The sequence below is a fragment of the Octopus bimaculoides genome, chromosome 9 (genome assembly GCF_046866305.1).
Source record: "Octopus bimaculoides isolate indiv1 chromosome 9, ASM4686630v1, whole genome shotgun sequence".
NCBI lineage: Eukaryota > Metazoa > Mollusca > Cephalopoda > Octopoda > Octopodidae > Octopus > Octopus bimaculoides.
The window spans coordinates 35,001,439-35,016,764 of NC_142936.1; the positions used below are offsets into that span (position 1 = coordinate 35,001,439).

At 35.0% G+C, this 15,326-nt stretch overlaps 1 protein-coding gene across 1 annotated transcript in view; it reads right to left on the reverse strand.

Moving 5' to 3' along the window:
- The window catches only part of LOC106881546 (polycystin-2-like protein 1), a 44,607-nt gene that overhangs the window by 15,448 nt on the left and 13,833 nt on the right, over positions 1-15,326 (reverse strand). Inside the window, exons 5-11 of the mRNA XM_089358180.1 lie at positions 14,638-14,897; positions 9,277-9,501; positions 7,479-7,641; positions 6,557-6,793; positions 5,652-5,833; positions 2,215-2,434; positions 588-721 (exon numbers count right to left, since the gene is read on the reverse strand). Of these exons, the coding sequence (XP_089214306.1) occupies positions 588-721; positions 2,215-2,434; positions 5,652-5,833; positions 6,557-6,793; positions 7,479-7,641; positions 9,277-9,501; positions 14,638-14,897 (1,421 nt within the window). The remainder of the gene's footprint in view (positions 1-587; positions 722-2,214; positions 2,435-5,651; positions 5,834-6,556; positions 6,794-7,478; positions 7,642-9,276; positions 9,502-14,637; positions 14,898-15,326) is intronic.

Here is a 15,326-nt window from a genome sequence, read left to right on the forward strand (position 1 = left end):
TTAAATCAATTATTCTCATAAATTTTGTACCATTTTTTATACCAAAGTTTAAAATCCTTAATGAAGGTAGTGAACTGAACACCTTACAATATTTAGTCATGATTTTGAGCTTCAAATCTTGCAGGGATCAACTTTGCATTCTTCTAATGTCAATTAAATGAGTACCAAGCTCTAAGATTCGTTCACTTAAAATCATTCCCTTTCATATAAAATTGTTGCTTTGGACCTTTGTAACAAACTGTTACTTACTATTGCTGCTACTACAATTGTGATTTGAGTATAAACAATGTAGTTTTATATGCTTTATAATACTTAGTTTCTGACTTTATGTTTCTGAAGTTAAGATACCATCAGTGTCATCAGAGGGATGCAAGGAAAAAGCTGACAAAGTAAGAAATCAGGAATAAGGTACCAAACTACGAATGGTAAAATATATATCGTCCAACTTCCTTCTATAATCTATGCTAAAATGGTTTTTCTTTTTTTAAATTTAAAAAGATGGTTCTATTGATCTTGATTCCATTGGCTCACCAAAACAGCTCTATGAAACTAGAATTATGTGAAACAAATAGCTCAATGATACTCACGATTTCATGTCTTGGCGCCATTCCTCAAAGTCAAGTTGCTTGTCATTGTTCATGTCAGCAGATTGCAGAGCCTTTTGGATATCAACAATCTTATCCCTTTTGAAGTTTAATTTGTCAACCATTCTTTGGTAGCCCTGGAGAAACAAATTAAAATAGATAAAACCCATCAGCAAACCAAATTATCTCAACTTAAAAACATTCTTGTCATCAATATGAGTAAAAGACGGAAATGATTGATACATTGTATATTTAGATGTGGCTGTTTGGTAAGAAGTTTGCTTCCCAACCACATGATTCCAGATACAGTCCCACTGTGTGGCACCTTGGGCAAGTGTCTTCTACTGTAGCCTCAGGCCAACCAAAGTCTTGTGAGTGGATTTGGGAGATGGATACTGAAAGAAATCTGTCATATCTTTGTATGTGTGTGTGTGTGTGTATATGTGCGTGCGTGCGTGTGTGTGTGTGTGTGTGTGTGTGTGTGTGTGTGTGTGTGTGTGTGTGTGTGTGTGTGTGTGTGTGTGTGTGTGTGTGTGTGTATATATATATATATATATATATATATATATATATATATATATATATATATATATATATATATATTCTTTTATCCTTTTACTTATTTCAGCCATTTGACCATGCTGAGAACACATGGCCCAAAGCCACCTCCCTAGAGAGGTCTTGTCTTGCAAGTTAATTGATTACCACATTACTGCCAGTACCACAAAAAAAAGGCACCCAGTACACTCGTAAAGTGGTTGACATTAGGAAGAGTCTCCAGTCACAGAATTCATACAAAAACAGACATTGGAACTTGACACAGTTTTCTGGTTCATCTCATCCTGTCAAACTATTTGACCCATGCTAGTATGGAAGAGTGAAATTAAATGATGATGATGATCAATTTTATCCATTTATTCTGGAAAATTAAATATCTAATGTATTTTATCTATAATGGTCAGCGTGATTTTATGAAATATTGGATAATGGCAGTTTTTGTTTTTAGTTGTTTCACCAAATAGAACACAATCTCACTGGACTCAAAAGTAATGTTACACTGAAACATCCTGAGACTGGTATCTGAAGCAAATATTCAACTACATTCAGTGCCTTAATGTAATTATATCATCCAGAAGATTCTGTTTGTCTTTTTGAAGCTTAGGCATTGGTATGGTTATGTGGTGGAGAAGTTTCCTTCTCAACCACATCATTTCATGTTCAGCCACACTTCTTTTTTTTTTTAAGCCTGGTACTTATTCTACTGATTTCTTTTGCTGAACTTCTAAGTTATTGGGGCATGTGTGTGTTTGTGTGCATATATGTGTGTGTGTGTGTGCACACGTGTGTGTGTGTGCATGTGTGTGTATGCATGCATGTGCTTACTCCTATTTTAACATCACGCAATGGCTATAAACAAGTATCACTACCATGCAAGCGATGTTGTTCATTTCCACTCTTCCATGAAAAACATGCCTGGCCATGAGAAACAGGAAGGGCATCCAGCTGTAGAAAATTTGCCTCAACAAATTCTTTTTGATTCATACCAGCATGGAAAAGTAGATGTTAAACAATGATGATGGTAATGATATACATATAAGAGGATGTTCTAGTACAAAAAGTGAAAGCCTACCCGCTTAAAGTAGTCAGTCATCTCGAATTCACTCTTCTGATTAGCAATATCGCCTTTTACCTCAGAATAGGTATCATTGATAATTGCCAGGAACATATTGAGAAGGATAAAGAATACAAAGAATACATAGAGAATAAAGAATATCGGTCCTAATACTCGGTTTGCAGATTCTAACTGGTGGAAGTCAAAGTCACCCAAGATAATTCGGAACAAGGTGAAACTGAAACATAAAATAGAGGACAAGATATAACAACAATAACATTGTAATTCATACATTCAAACTCTTGTCTCAGAAGTATTATCATGCATGTTAATGAGAGAGATGGTGGGAAGAGACAGAAAGATAAAGAAATAACATTTTGCCAGTCATCTTTCTCTGTTAAATGGAATTCTTTGATGGAAAACATTATTTAGAAATCTACATAAGTTGTTGGAACCACTGCAGTTGTTGTTGTTGTTAGCCACAGGTCAGCTACCACCAATTAGACTGATGACCAAAGGTATTTCAGCAGTGACCATCCTGACTTTTTTTTGAGGATGTCTAGGACTACATTAGTTAATGAGTCCTCACTTTTAAGGTTGTTGGATGTGGTTTGACAGAAATTTAGCTGCTATTTCTAGCCAGTCAAATGACAACATAGAGACTCCCAAGTAGGCTTGCAGTTTTAAATATGGATACCCTTCTCAGTTCCAACATGCCAACAGAAGAATGCATTTTGACTGTGCAGTCACTATTTTCAATGATACATGGATAAAAGTTATCTGCTTTAACTCTCTCTCAACCCTTTGGACTTAAAAGGATGCTTTAGCAGGTGCAATTTTATGTGTCTATACCCGCAAGAAGTCATAAAAGCAGGTGCCTACATGGTTTTGTGTTTATGGCTGAAAATTATGATATTTCTACCAATTAGCAAGCCATAAACACAAAACACTGGAGTCACCCACTTTTGCATCTTCCAGTGGTATGGTCAAATGAAACTAAGCCCACTAAAACATAATTATGGATTCAAAGGGTTAATTTTATCAATTTTTCCCAATTGGACACTTATCTAAACTGTTACATCAATCAAATGTTGATAGCATATTACTGGTGTAATTTTAACGACTCCAGAACAATTAAAGATTGACTCAGTCCCAGTATTAAATTTATCAACAAGTCAAAATAATAATACCAAGAAAATAATATATTAAAATAGTATATTCTGGATCATGAATTCACATCTGAATGCAGGTGTTGCACTGTGACTCCTATCAAGAATTTGAATAATTGCCACCAAAGGAATTATTAAGACTTCCAAATTTATCAAACATAGTTTTTTGATATTTTAGAAAATTCAGTTATATTGTCTTTGTATATATTTTTCTTCATTGTTCAATAAAATGTACACTCATACAATATCAGAAAAACAGAGATAAATAAGTAAAGATGTACCAAAATACAATGGGTATATGCATGAGGGATATTACTTCTTCAATTATCTTCAATTTAGTCCCGATGAAGCAGATTTATGATCAAAAGTGTCCCAGTTGTGATAATTCAGCCTTCTTTTTCTTTGTAACACAGTGTGTCTAAGACTAAATTTTCCAACATATTCTTCAAGCCAACAAGAGAGCCTCTACTTGCTTGCTCAACCTGCTAGAAATAACAGTCAAATTTACCTGATACTGCACTCTGGCTTCTTATAAAAATAAAAGTTGGATTATGTAGTCTTAAATACTTTTTGACAGTAAAAAAGAATTGAGATAGTCATGGCTGGAATACTTTTGATAACAGATCTGTGTAATCTGGACAAAATGGATACTTGATAAGGCACTTATCTCTGCTTTCTGCATCCAGATGTAAAATATAGGTTTCAAATTTTGGTACAGAAGTGATTAAGTCGATTACATTGACCTCAGTGTTCAACTGGTACTTATTCTATCAACCCCAAAAGGATGTAAGGCAAAGTTGATATTGGTAAAATTTGAACTCAGAACATAAAAATGGACTAAATGCCACTAAGTATTTTGCCCAACGTGCTAACAATTCTGCCATCTCACTGCCTTACAGATGTAAAATATTTATTTCTTTATTGCCCACAAGGGGCTAAACATAGAAGGGACAAACAAGGACAGACAAAGGGATTAAGTCGATTACATTGATCCCAGTGCGTAACTGGTACTTATTTAATCGACCCCGAAAGGATGAAAGGCAAAGTCAACCTCAGGGGAATTTTGAACTCAGAATGTAGTGGCAGACAAAATACTGCTAAGCATTTCGCCTGGTGTGCTAACAATTCTGCCAGCTCGCTGCCTTACAGATGTAATTCTTTTCTACTCTAGACACAAAGCCCAAAATTTTGGAGGAGGGGGCTAGTTGATTAGATTGACCCCAGAATGCATCTGGTACTTAATTTATCAACCCCAAAAGGATGAAAGACAAAGTCGACCTCGGCAGAATTTTGAACTCAGAACATAGTGGCAAACGAAATACTGCTAAGTATTTCGCCTGGCGTGCTAACAATTCTGCCAGCTCACCACCTTAAAGATGTAAACTATTAACAGAAAAATGATTGAGTATCACAGTTGTATGCATCTGAAGTGACAGCCAGTCAAATACACAGGATACCTGGATACTGGTCAAAGGATTGCCATTTTATTTCATGTCACCCACTAGCACAGAATATTGCCTATAAACAAAATAGTTAAGGCTTAACAATCCAGTCCACCCACCTGTAAATAGGAACCATTGCCCAAAGCCAAAAACAACAGGTGACATTGTAAGATCAGTGGGTGATTCATGATCTTGTGGAACAGTCACATGTAGATAACTTTTTCAATGATCATGGAACTCACCCACCACTTTAACAAAATATTAACCTGTTACTATTGTTACAAACCTATGATCAAAGATAATCTGGCTGTGACCATCCTATCTTTTTGCCTTTTTAGGACTACATTATCCAATGTGTCCTGTTTATTAAGGCTGTAGAGCATGCATGGGCAACCTGAAGCCCTCGACATGCTGTGTGGCCCTCAACGAGTTTCTAGGTTACTAATTTCATACTAAGACAAATAAAATTTCATACTAAGACAAATAAAATTTCATACTAAGACAAATAAAATTAAGAACTGCAAAAAAATTCATTGTAAAGTGGGCAAGTAATATTTCATGTATATGTGTTTTATCGAGTGGCCCTCTCCCACTTGGAAATGGTATGATGCGGCCCCCAGTTGACGAAAGGTTGTCAATCTCTGCTGTAGAGTAGGATTTAAATGAAATGTAGCTGCTATTTCTAGCAACTCAAATGACTATGTAGGGGCTCCCACATTGGCTCACAGTATGTACTGTTAACATATTTCAGATGTTTGGAATAACAGTAAATTTTCTCCATCATAAGTCAATTGAGTAACGAAAAAAGCAAAATAAATAAATCTTTTAAAAAATGTAATCTTACAAAGCACTTTCAAAACTGCTAAATTCTTTCACTTGAGTTCCAAAGATGAGATAACCAAGTTGCGTGAAAGCCAGGAAAATAATGAAGAACATGACAGCAAATCCAGCCAAATCTTTGGCACATTTACCAAGAGTTGATGACAGTTGTGTCATGGTTTTGTTGAAGCTAATGTATTTGAAGATCTGAAATATGGGAAAGAGAGGATTTGTTAATTAAAAATAATTAGAAAGGAAATAAATAACGAATAATTAACTTGAGAAACATTTCTATTTCTTTTTAAGTTGAATGAGGAGATGAAGTACCTATGATGTTTTCAGAGACCTTCTAGGGAAATTAATTCAGTTGATGTTCTTGGATTTCTTGTTCAAAGAGTCATGATAATCCTGCAGTTGTAATTAGCTTCTAATTCATGAAACTAGTATTCAAATACCTTATTCAATTGGCCAATTTGGATTTATGTTTAGACATGGGTATGTGGTTAAGAAGTTTGCTTCCCGACAACATAGCTTCAGGTTTGGCCCTACTGGACAAGTGACACTTTGGACAAGTGTCTTCTCAATAGCCCATAGCCCAGAGACAATCAAACCTTTTTGAGTGAATTTGGTAGATTAGACTTGAAAGATGGTCATTGTGTGTATGTGTGCGTGCATGTGTGTGTATGTGTGTGCGTTTTTCCACATGTCCATACAGCGTCACGACAATCGGGATTACCTCTCGGAGCTGGGACGCCACCTCCAGGCCAATTCAGTAGTCTCCACAGGTCTTCGCAAACAAAGTTTAGTGTCCAATGAAAGAAAGGTACGTATAAGTGGGCTGGTTAGTTAAAAATATATATATATTGTGAGTGTGTGTATGCGTTGTGTATGTAATGCATATATGTAATAACTTATATATTGTCTTCTTACCTTGATCCATGCCATAAAAACTGTAACAGCAATTGCATTATTGAAATGTGTTTGGCAGAATGCAAGGAACTGAAAATCTGAATATTTATTACTGGATGAAAGTAACTGGTTAAGTTTATCGCCGACAGCACTGGTTCTGTAGACATTGAATGCGATACATAAAACAGATATAAAAATCACCAGCATATCCAGAATGTTCCAGAAGCATTTGAAATAAGATAACTTGTGTTTCTTGATCTGCAAAATCAAAGACAAAAAAACAGCACAATGAAAAAGTTATAATTAGTTATTTATTTTTGGAGAAATCATTAATTTATTCCAAGTATTATTATACATTTACAGTTACAGAATCTACATTATAACAGAATTGAAGTTATTGCTGTTGTTTAGTCCAAGGTCAGGTCTGATCCTGTAGCCCTCTGATCAAAATGACCGAAAACCTGACAAAAATACATACATGGTTGAACAATATTTAAGAAGAGTATTACTGCATCATTAATATCATTTATTGATTGGAGTTTATGAGTTTTCTTGTTTTCTGTAGGTGTGGCTGTGTGTTTAAGAAGTTTACTTCTCAACCACATAGTTTTGGGTTCAATCCCACAGCTTGGCACCATGGGTAAGAGTCTCTTACTCAAGCCCAGGGCTGACCAAAACCTTGGGAGTGGATTTGCTAGACAAAAACCAAAAGAAACCTATCATAAATCTATGTGTGCATGTGTGTGTCTGTGCCTCCTTGTCTTGACATTGAAGGATAACTGTAAATGAGTGTCACTGTTATTCAAGTAGTGTCATTCATTTCCAATATTCAATGTAAACATATCTAGCCATGGGAAAATATTACTATGATTGAAAAGTGTATAATAAAAACTGTGCAGAAAGAAGTAAATTAATATATATATATATATATATATATATATACCTCAATAGTTTCTTCAATGATGTAATACAATATGAAGAGAACAAAAATTGCTTCACAGGCCATGACAAAATAATCCAGACTATTCACATATCGGATAAGTTTGACACTTGCAATTCTCCATGATGAAAGTGCACCACCAGTTGCAGGGAACTCAACGACCAGTCTGGAAATAACAAAACATTTCCATTAACTATACAAAATATTGTTCATTAATTTGAAAATAACAGCAACAAGTAACACAAATTTGACTTCACAGGGAATAGAGAAATCATTACATAAACAGTTTCTTTAATTCTGAATGTTCAACTAGTCAGCAATGAAAAACATACACAGATGAGTATATGTTTTTAATTGCTATTTAGTATGTGGCTGGAAATTATAACTAACCTTTAGCAATTCTCAAATGGAAAAATAGCTTTTTATATCTTTAAACCTTTTAATACTGGTCCATCTGAGATTGCCTCTAATTCTATGAACAAAACTAACTATTTTAAGTACACAAATATAAATTGAAGCCTTCTTTTATAATTTAATTCTAAAACCTTTTGTTAGGCCATGTTCCAAATATAAGCTTAATAGTGATAAAGTCAGGTAATTTAATAAAATTCCTTAAAATTTTTTATTAATTTTTAAAAGATTTAAATCATTCAACCAAAGCATCCTATTCAAAATGTGATCATGAAAGGGTCAAATGATGATATAATGTATCTGATAAAGTAGAAAATGTAAAATGGACAGAAATGGTGCCAAAGAATATGCCCAAACAATAGCACAGTGACACAAATTTTGAGGAAAGCATATAGATTAATTAGATTAACCCTAGTTCTAAATTGGTACCTAATTTATCCGTCTTGGAAAAATGAAAAGCAAAGCTGATCCAGACAAATTCTGAACTAAGGTTTAGAGAGGCATAACTAAAACTACCAAAAAGCAATTATGCCAATCCAAATACCAAACCAGAAATTTTACAGCACTGAATATATTTATCTTTCTTTATAAGTCTAAATTGCTTGCTCTGGAGACGTGTCATCTGGAATTTATGCCTCTCCTAAGGACAATGTTGTTTGGAAAAACAGCCAGACAAGATAAAGTTTTGGTTAAGTTAGTATTGACATATTTAATATCTGAAGCATTAAAATGTTAAACTAGAAATATTTTTAGAAATCAGTTTGGTTATTTTTAATGTTTTCAACATGAGAAATAACAACAGGGTTAAATGCAGTAATTAAGGAAAATATTAGAGGTTAGTTAACATTATTCTCTAGCTGAGCAAGTAATATAAGTAACTCAAAACATTTCCTTCAATGGTGGAAGTATAGCTTTTACAATTGCTTGCTGAAGGAGATATTATTTTATAATTTTCTGATTTTTAATTTAATTTCTGCCATAGTACACAGTTTTTCATTCCTTTAGTATAATAACAGAAGATAAATGATAAAACATAGACTGTATGTGTTATCTTTAACTTGTCAGTCATTTACAAATGCTCTGTTACCACCTTATGTCATTGAATCTACTCAATCTGTTCAACAGTATAAACCATGAAAGGACTTGCATCAGAGACCTTATGGTTACACAAAAGTAAAAATTATACTGTGACTACTGTTATTGGTCTTACTAAAAGCCATTGATTAATGGTAATCAATGAAATCTGTGATGACTAGTTAAACTAGATCTGTTTTCTCATAAAATGTTCCATAATATTAGTTTAGTCTATCAGATCCATAATCTTCAGATGAAAAAGAAAAACATTAGAAATAAAAAATAAACATCATGAAAATTTAAGGTTGAAACTTACCTCATAACACAAAAGAGATTTATGTTGGCATTATAGACCGTGAAGTCAATAAAGAGGACTCTCGTTCCACGATCAATCCACAAATTATCAAAAAGAGCATTTACTAATTTCATTGAAACGTTCTTAGTTTTGTCTAAATCTTGTACAAAACCGCCGGTACCATATGTTTCTAGCTGGCCCCAGTGTGAAGTCCCATCTAGATCATCTTTGGAACGATAGTTGAACCTATCAAAAGACAAGATTAAGAGTCAATAGTGTATGCCAAAGGGGTTTCCATGATACGTAAGATAACAATATTAAATAAAAAACCATTATCTATAGAAAGTGCTTAAATAGTATAGTAAAAATACCTCCTAATATATTATATACATATATATATATACACACACACACATATAATGTATATATTAATATATATATATATAATTAAAATAGTAGGGTAAAAAATTGATATTAATTAATATCAATTTAATACCAGGAAACTAGCACATTAAAAGAATCAGGAGATCCAGAAAGATTATCTGAGATCTCAAAAGGATTATTGTATATGTAAATATAAAAGGGACCACTAAGTGGACTGCTAATGTGCTAGAAGAAGATCACATGTAATGTGTCTTTTAAGACCGAATAGTTCTCAAAGAAAAAATCTAGCGAAGCAAACCATACAGGCGAGACTAGTGAAAATTACAGAAATAAATACAAAGATTATCCGTAGACCGGTTTCGAAATTAATAATTCTTTACCGAAAATATCTGTTTCTTCTCTTCAGTACAGACTGCCAAAGAAATATAATTCCCAGAATCATGTACTAATTGTTCCCAACGAGTGAAGAACATGCACATGGTTCTATTAATTATATAGGGTAAGATTCAAAAGTTTTTGTTTTGGCACGCTAAATCCAGAAATATCTTTGCAGAAAATAATTTCCGCATCGAATTTACCAACTTTGAGAACGTGGTTATGGTTAATTAAAATAGTAGGGCAAAAAATTAGATATTAATTAATATCAAATTAATACCAGGAAACCGGTCTACGGATAATCTTTGTATTTATTTCTGTAATTTTCACTAGTCTCGCCCGTATGTTTTTTGTCAATTTAGTTATAAAATAAACAGATTAATCAACAGAATACAGTGTCTACAAGTTGATGAGCACCTCATATTCCCCACCATTTTCTTATTGCTATATATATATATATATATATATATATATGTATATATATATCTATGTGTGTGTGTGTATGTATATATATATATATATATATATAAATATGTATATATATGTGTGTTTATATATATATATATATATATATATATACACACATATATATGTGTATATATATATATACATATATATGTGTATATACATATATATATATGTGTGTATATACATATATATATATGTGTGTGTGTATATATTATATATATATATGTGTGTGTGTGTGTGTGTGTATATATATATATACATACACATACATATATATGTGTGTATATATATCATCATCATCATCGTTTAATGTCCGCCTGCCATGTTAGCATGGGTTGGACGATTTCACTGAGGACTGGCAAACCAGATGGCTGCACCAGGCTCCAATCTGATCTGGCAGAGTTTCTACAGCTGGATGCCCTTCCTAACGCCAACCACTCCGAGATTGTAGTGGGTGTTTTTACGTGCCACCGGCACGAGGGCCAGTCAGGCGGTACTGGCAACGACCAAGCTCAAAATGGTGTTTTTTACGTACCACCTGCACAGGAGCCAGTCCAGTGGCACTGACAATGAGCTCGCTCGAACGTTTTTTCACGTGCCACCAGCACAAGTGCCAGTAAGGTGAGGCTGGTAATGCTCATGCTCAAATGATACTATTTACGTGCCACTGGCACGGAAGCCAGACAGCTTTTCTGGCAATGATCACGCTTGGACGGTGCTCTTAGCACTCCTATGGCACAGGTGCCAGTCATCGAATTTGGTTCAATCACGATTTCGATTTCACTTGCTCCAACAGGTCTTTGCAAACAGAGTTTAGTGTCCAATGAAGGAAAGGTACGCATAAGTGGGTTGGCTACACCCCTAGCACAGGCCTTGGATTATGGTCTCACTTGGCTTGCCGAACACATATATATGCATGCATAAATACATATATGGATATATATGTGGATATACATACATACATATATATATTGTTGTGTCGACGCCCCCAGGCGAAGAAGTATGATCTACCAAGACATACAAATAGAGGTAGTCTGGCCGTGGTAGGGTGTTGAGTAGCAGTCGAGTAGCAGTTGTGTAGTGGTTGAGTAGAGATCATCCGAAGGTGCTAGATAGCAGTAGCTTGAGACATAACATATACATGGATATATATATGTATGTATATATATATATATATATATATATATATATATATATAGATTTATAAGGATATATATATATATATGTGTGCGTGTGTGTGTGGATATGTATATATATGGATATAGGCGAGAAGAAAATGGATGTAAATAACAAGGGGAAACTTGTCGTTTCCACTGGTATGCCTTTAATTCAATTAGATAACAAAGAAGAAGGAAGCAAAGAAGAAAGTAGCATTTACGTTCGTTTTAATTTATTAGTTTTAGTAAATCTCTTCAGAATGAGTAAAATAGATTGATACATCAGTCAGAATGCGAAAATAATTGATACATATGTGATGGTAATAGAGGCTAAGGTAGTAAGTCTTACATTAAATTTAGAGTAACTCTAACTTAGGGTAAGAAGGGAGTTAACTCATACCAGTGATTAGACTAGGTAGGATGGTTTAAAATTTTATTATGGTTATAGTTTAGGAAGTTCTTAGTGTTAGAAGGGGCCCTATGTAGGTGCAAAGTAAACTATTATGGAATGTGGAGGGCTAGAGGGTTTCAGAAATAGGAATAAGGCCAACTCAACAGGACTCAGCACATATATTTGGGAATATAAGGATAAAAAAAAGTTATAGATTGAACTGGCATATACTCGCATAAATAACCTCATACAACACCACCAATAGACGCTGTGATCTTTGTTTATCAGAAGGCCTAGCTATACTTACGGCTAAACAACCCCTCTTAAATAGGAAATTTGAGAACGACATATTTTGTCTTGATGTGGGCCTTTATGTCTTTTCAAAATAATGGTAGAATAACATTTTTTGTCTTCAAGTAGGCCTTTGTCTTTTCAAAATACCGGTAAATTAATAGGACCCTTTATAAATCCCAAACTAGCATAGTCATCTCTCTATATAAGTCTAATTAGCTGGGAACCACCTTAAGCATTTACACATAAACAGTCACCCCGCAAACCCACTCGCCCTCTACATTCCATAATAATTTACTTTGCACCTACATAGGGCCCCTTCTAACACTATGAACTTCCTAAACTCTAGCCATAATACAATTTTAAACCACCCTACTTAGTCTAATAACTGGTATGAGTTAGTTCCCTTTTCACCCTAAGTTAGAGTAGTTCCCTTTTCACCCTAAGTTAGAGTTACCCCACTTCACTTACACCGCCGGTGACTAAAATTCACTGCAGATCTAAACTAATTTAATACACAAGTGTGAAAAAATGTGCTCAGTGAAACTCGGAATCCCATACCAAAATAATATACACCCTACTCTAATTGCCCAACGGAACAATAAACAAACCAATCTAGTACAATGAAACCTCTCTCCAACGAAATAACCAGCTCAAGAACAAAATTTAATGTAAGACTTACTAACTCTGCCTCTATTACCATCACATATGTATCAATTATTTTCGCATTCTGACCAATGTATCAATCTATTTTTCGCATTCTGAAAAGATTTACTAATACTAGTAAATTGAAACGATCGTAAATTCTTCTTTTCTTCCTTCTTCTTTGTTATCTAATCAAATTAAAGGCATAAAAGCGAAAACGACGAGTTTCCTCTTGTTATTTACATTCATTTTCTTATCGTATATAACCTAAACTACGGTCTACCAACTGAACTACTTGCTACCGTACAACTTTACAAAAGACTGTACCTACCCAGGTAATAACCAGAAGCGACTTTGGATTTAATTATCCCTTAGAGGTATTAAACTCCTCTAACTGGTACTTACACAACATATATGGATATATCATTATCATCGTTTAACGTCCGCTTTCCATGCTATCATGGGTTGGCCGATTCAACTGAGGACTGGTGGAACCGGATGGCAACACCAGGTTCCAATCTAATTTGGCAGAGTTTCTACAGCTGGATGCCCTTCCTAACGCCAACCACTCAGAGAGTGTAGTGGGTGCTTTTACGTGTCACTCGCACGAAGGCCAGTCAGGCGGTACTGGCAACGGCCACGCTCAAAATGGTGTATTTTATGTGCCACCCGCACAAGAGCCACTCCAGGGGCACTGGCAACGATCTCGCCCGAAAATCCTACAAAGGCCAGTCAGGCGGTACTGGCAACGGTCATGCTCAAAATGGTGTATTTTATGTACCACCCGCACAAGAGCCACTCCAGGGGCACTGGCAACGATCTCGCCCGAAAATCCTACAAAGGCCAGTCAGGCGGTACTGGCAACGGCCACGCTCAAAATGGTGTATTTTATGTGCCACCCGCACAAGAGCCAGTCCAGGGGCACTGACAACAATCTTGCTCGAAAATCCTACGAAGGCCAGTCAGGCGGTACTGGCAACGGCCACGCTCAAAATAGTGTATTTTATGTGCCACCCGCACAAGAGCCACTCCAGGGTCACTGGCAACGATCTCGCCCGAAAATCCTACGAAGGCCAACTGGTTTTCGCTATTTAAATTAACTTTTCAAGGGACATTGTGAAGTAATCAATTCCTGTGACAAAAGGGTCTCACCATTTCGGATGCTTGAAAAATAAGAATGAGTCTAGAGAGTGGACCAAGGGAGGTGACAGGTGGCAAGAGGGACAATATATACAGTGCATGTAGAAAGTATTGTAATAGTATCATAATAGATCATAATAGACGAGCTTTTTGATATCATTTAGCCCCAAATCAGCCTTAATCAAGCTGATGTATAAGCGAAAGTGTTCCAGATGTCACCAATCCATTCTCAATTTAGACATAATGCATGCAAGATTGCATTATAGTTGTTTTACAGTTTTTTTTTCTATCTCACAATGATAGAGTATGATTTTGGAGAGATTTGGCTTTTACTTCAACCTGGTTGAATGACTATGAGAAACATTGACTGAATCTTTAAATATAAGGGTCTATGAAAGTATACCTCAAAATGGCATTTGTACATAAATCTATTTGAAGACTTACTAAAAGTGAGAAACTATCTAGAAGTACAATTACATATTAAAATCTTTTACAATAAATTTGAGTGTAAAACAGTAAGTCTGAACATACGCATTAGCAATCTCTGTTGGGGGATTTGTACCAAATCCTTCGTGGTCTTCATTGTTCTCAGAATAAGCATCATAACAGGTTTTGATTGTGTTCTTGAAGTCTGAATGAACAATACAGGAATCATTCCGTACTCTTAACTGTCGCATTCGAGGTAAGCCAAGTAGTTTGTTTTCGTAATAAATGAATCTTTCACCAACAATTGGTTCTTCATTATACCATTTCTCCCAGTAAAGAGAATCCATCAATGGCCCTTTTGCAAACTAGCAAACAGAAAAAAGGGATATGTTCCCTTATTATATACACACACATATATAATACAATATAGCACAAGAGGACAACAAATGAACACAGAAAACAGGAAAGAACACACAATGTATATCCCTCTTCAGTTATCAACCGAAATTCATCATAATTTTGATACTTTATCAATAATACTGCTCCATTTATAGCATCGGTATACATATATATGGAAGCAAAACCTGGAATCATGAAATTGAAGGGCCTTAAAATAAACTAAACCAGGACTAAAGTTATGACAAGTGGTAAAAAAAAGACAAAGTTTTGATACTGTCAGGGCAAAGGCCATGTTTGGTATGCAGGAGAGGAGGTACAAACTCTTTACAATGTGCCCAGTATAAACAATGAACACACAAGAGGTTTAGGGGGGATCATAGGTAGACTAACAACAA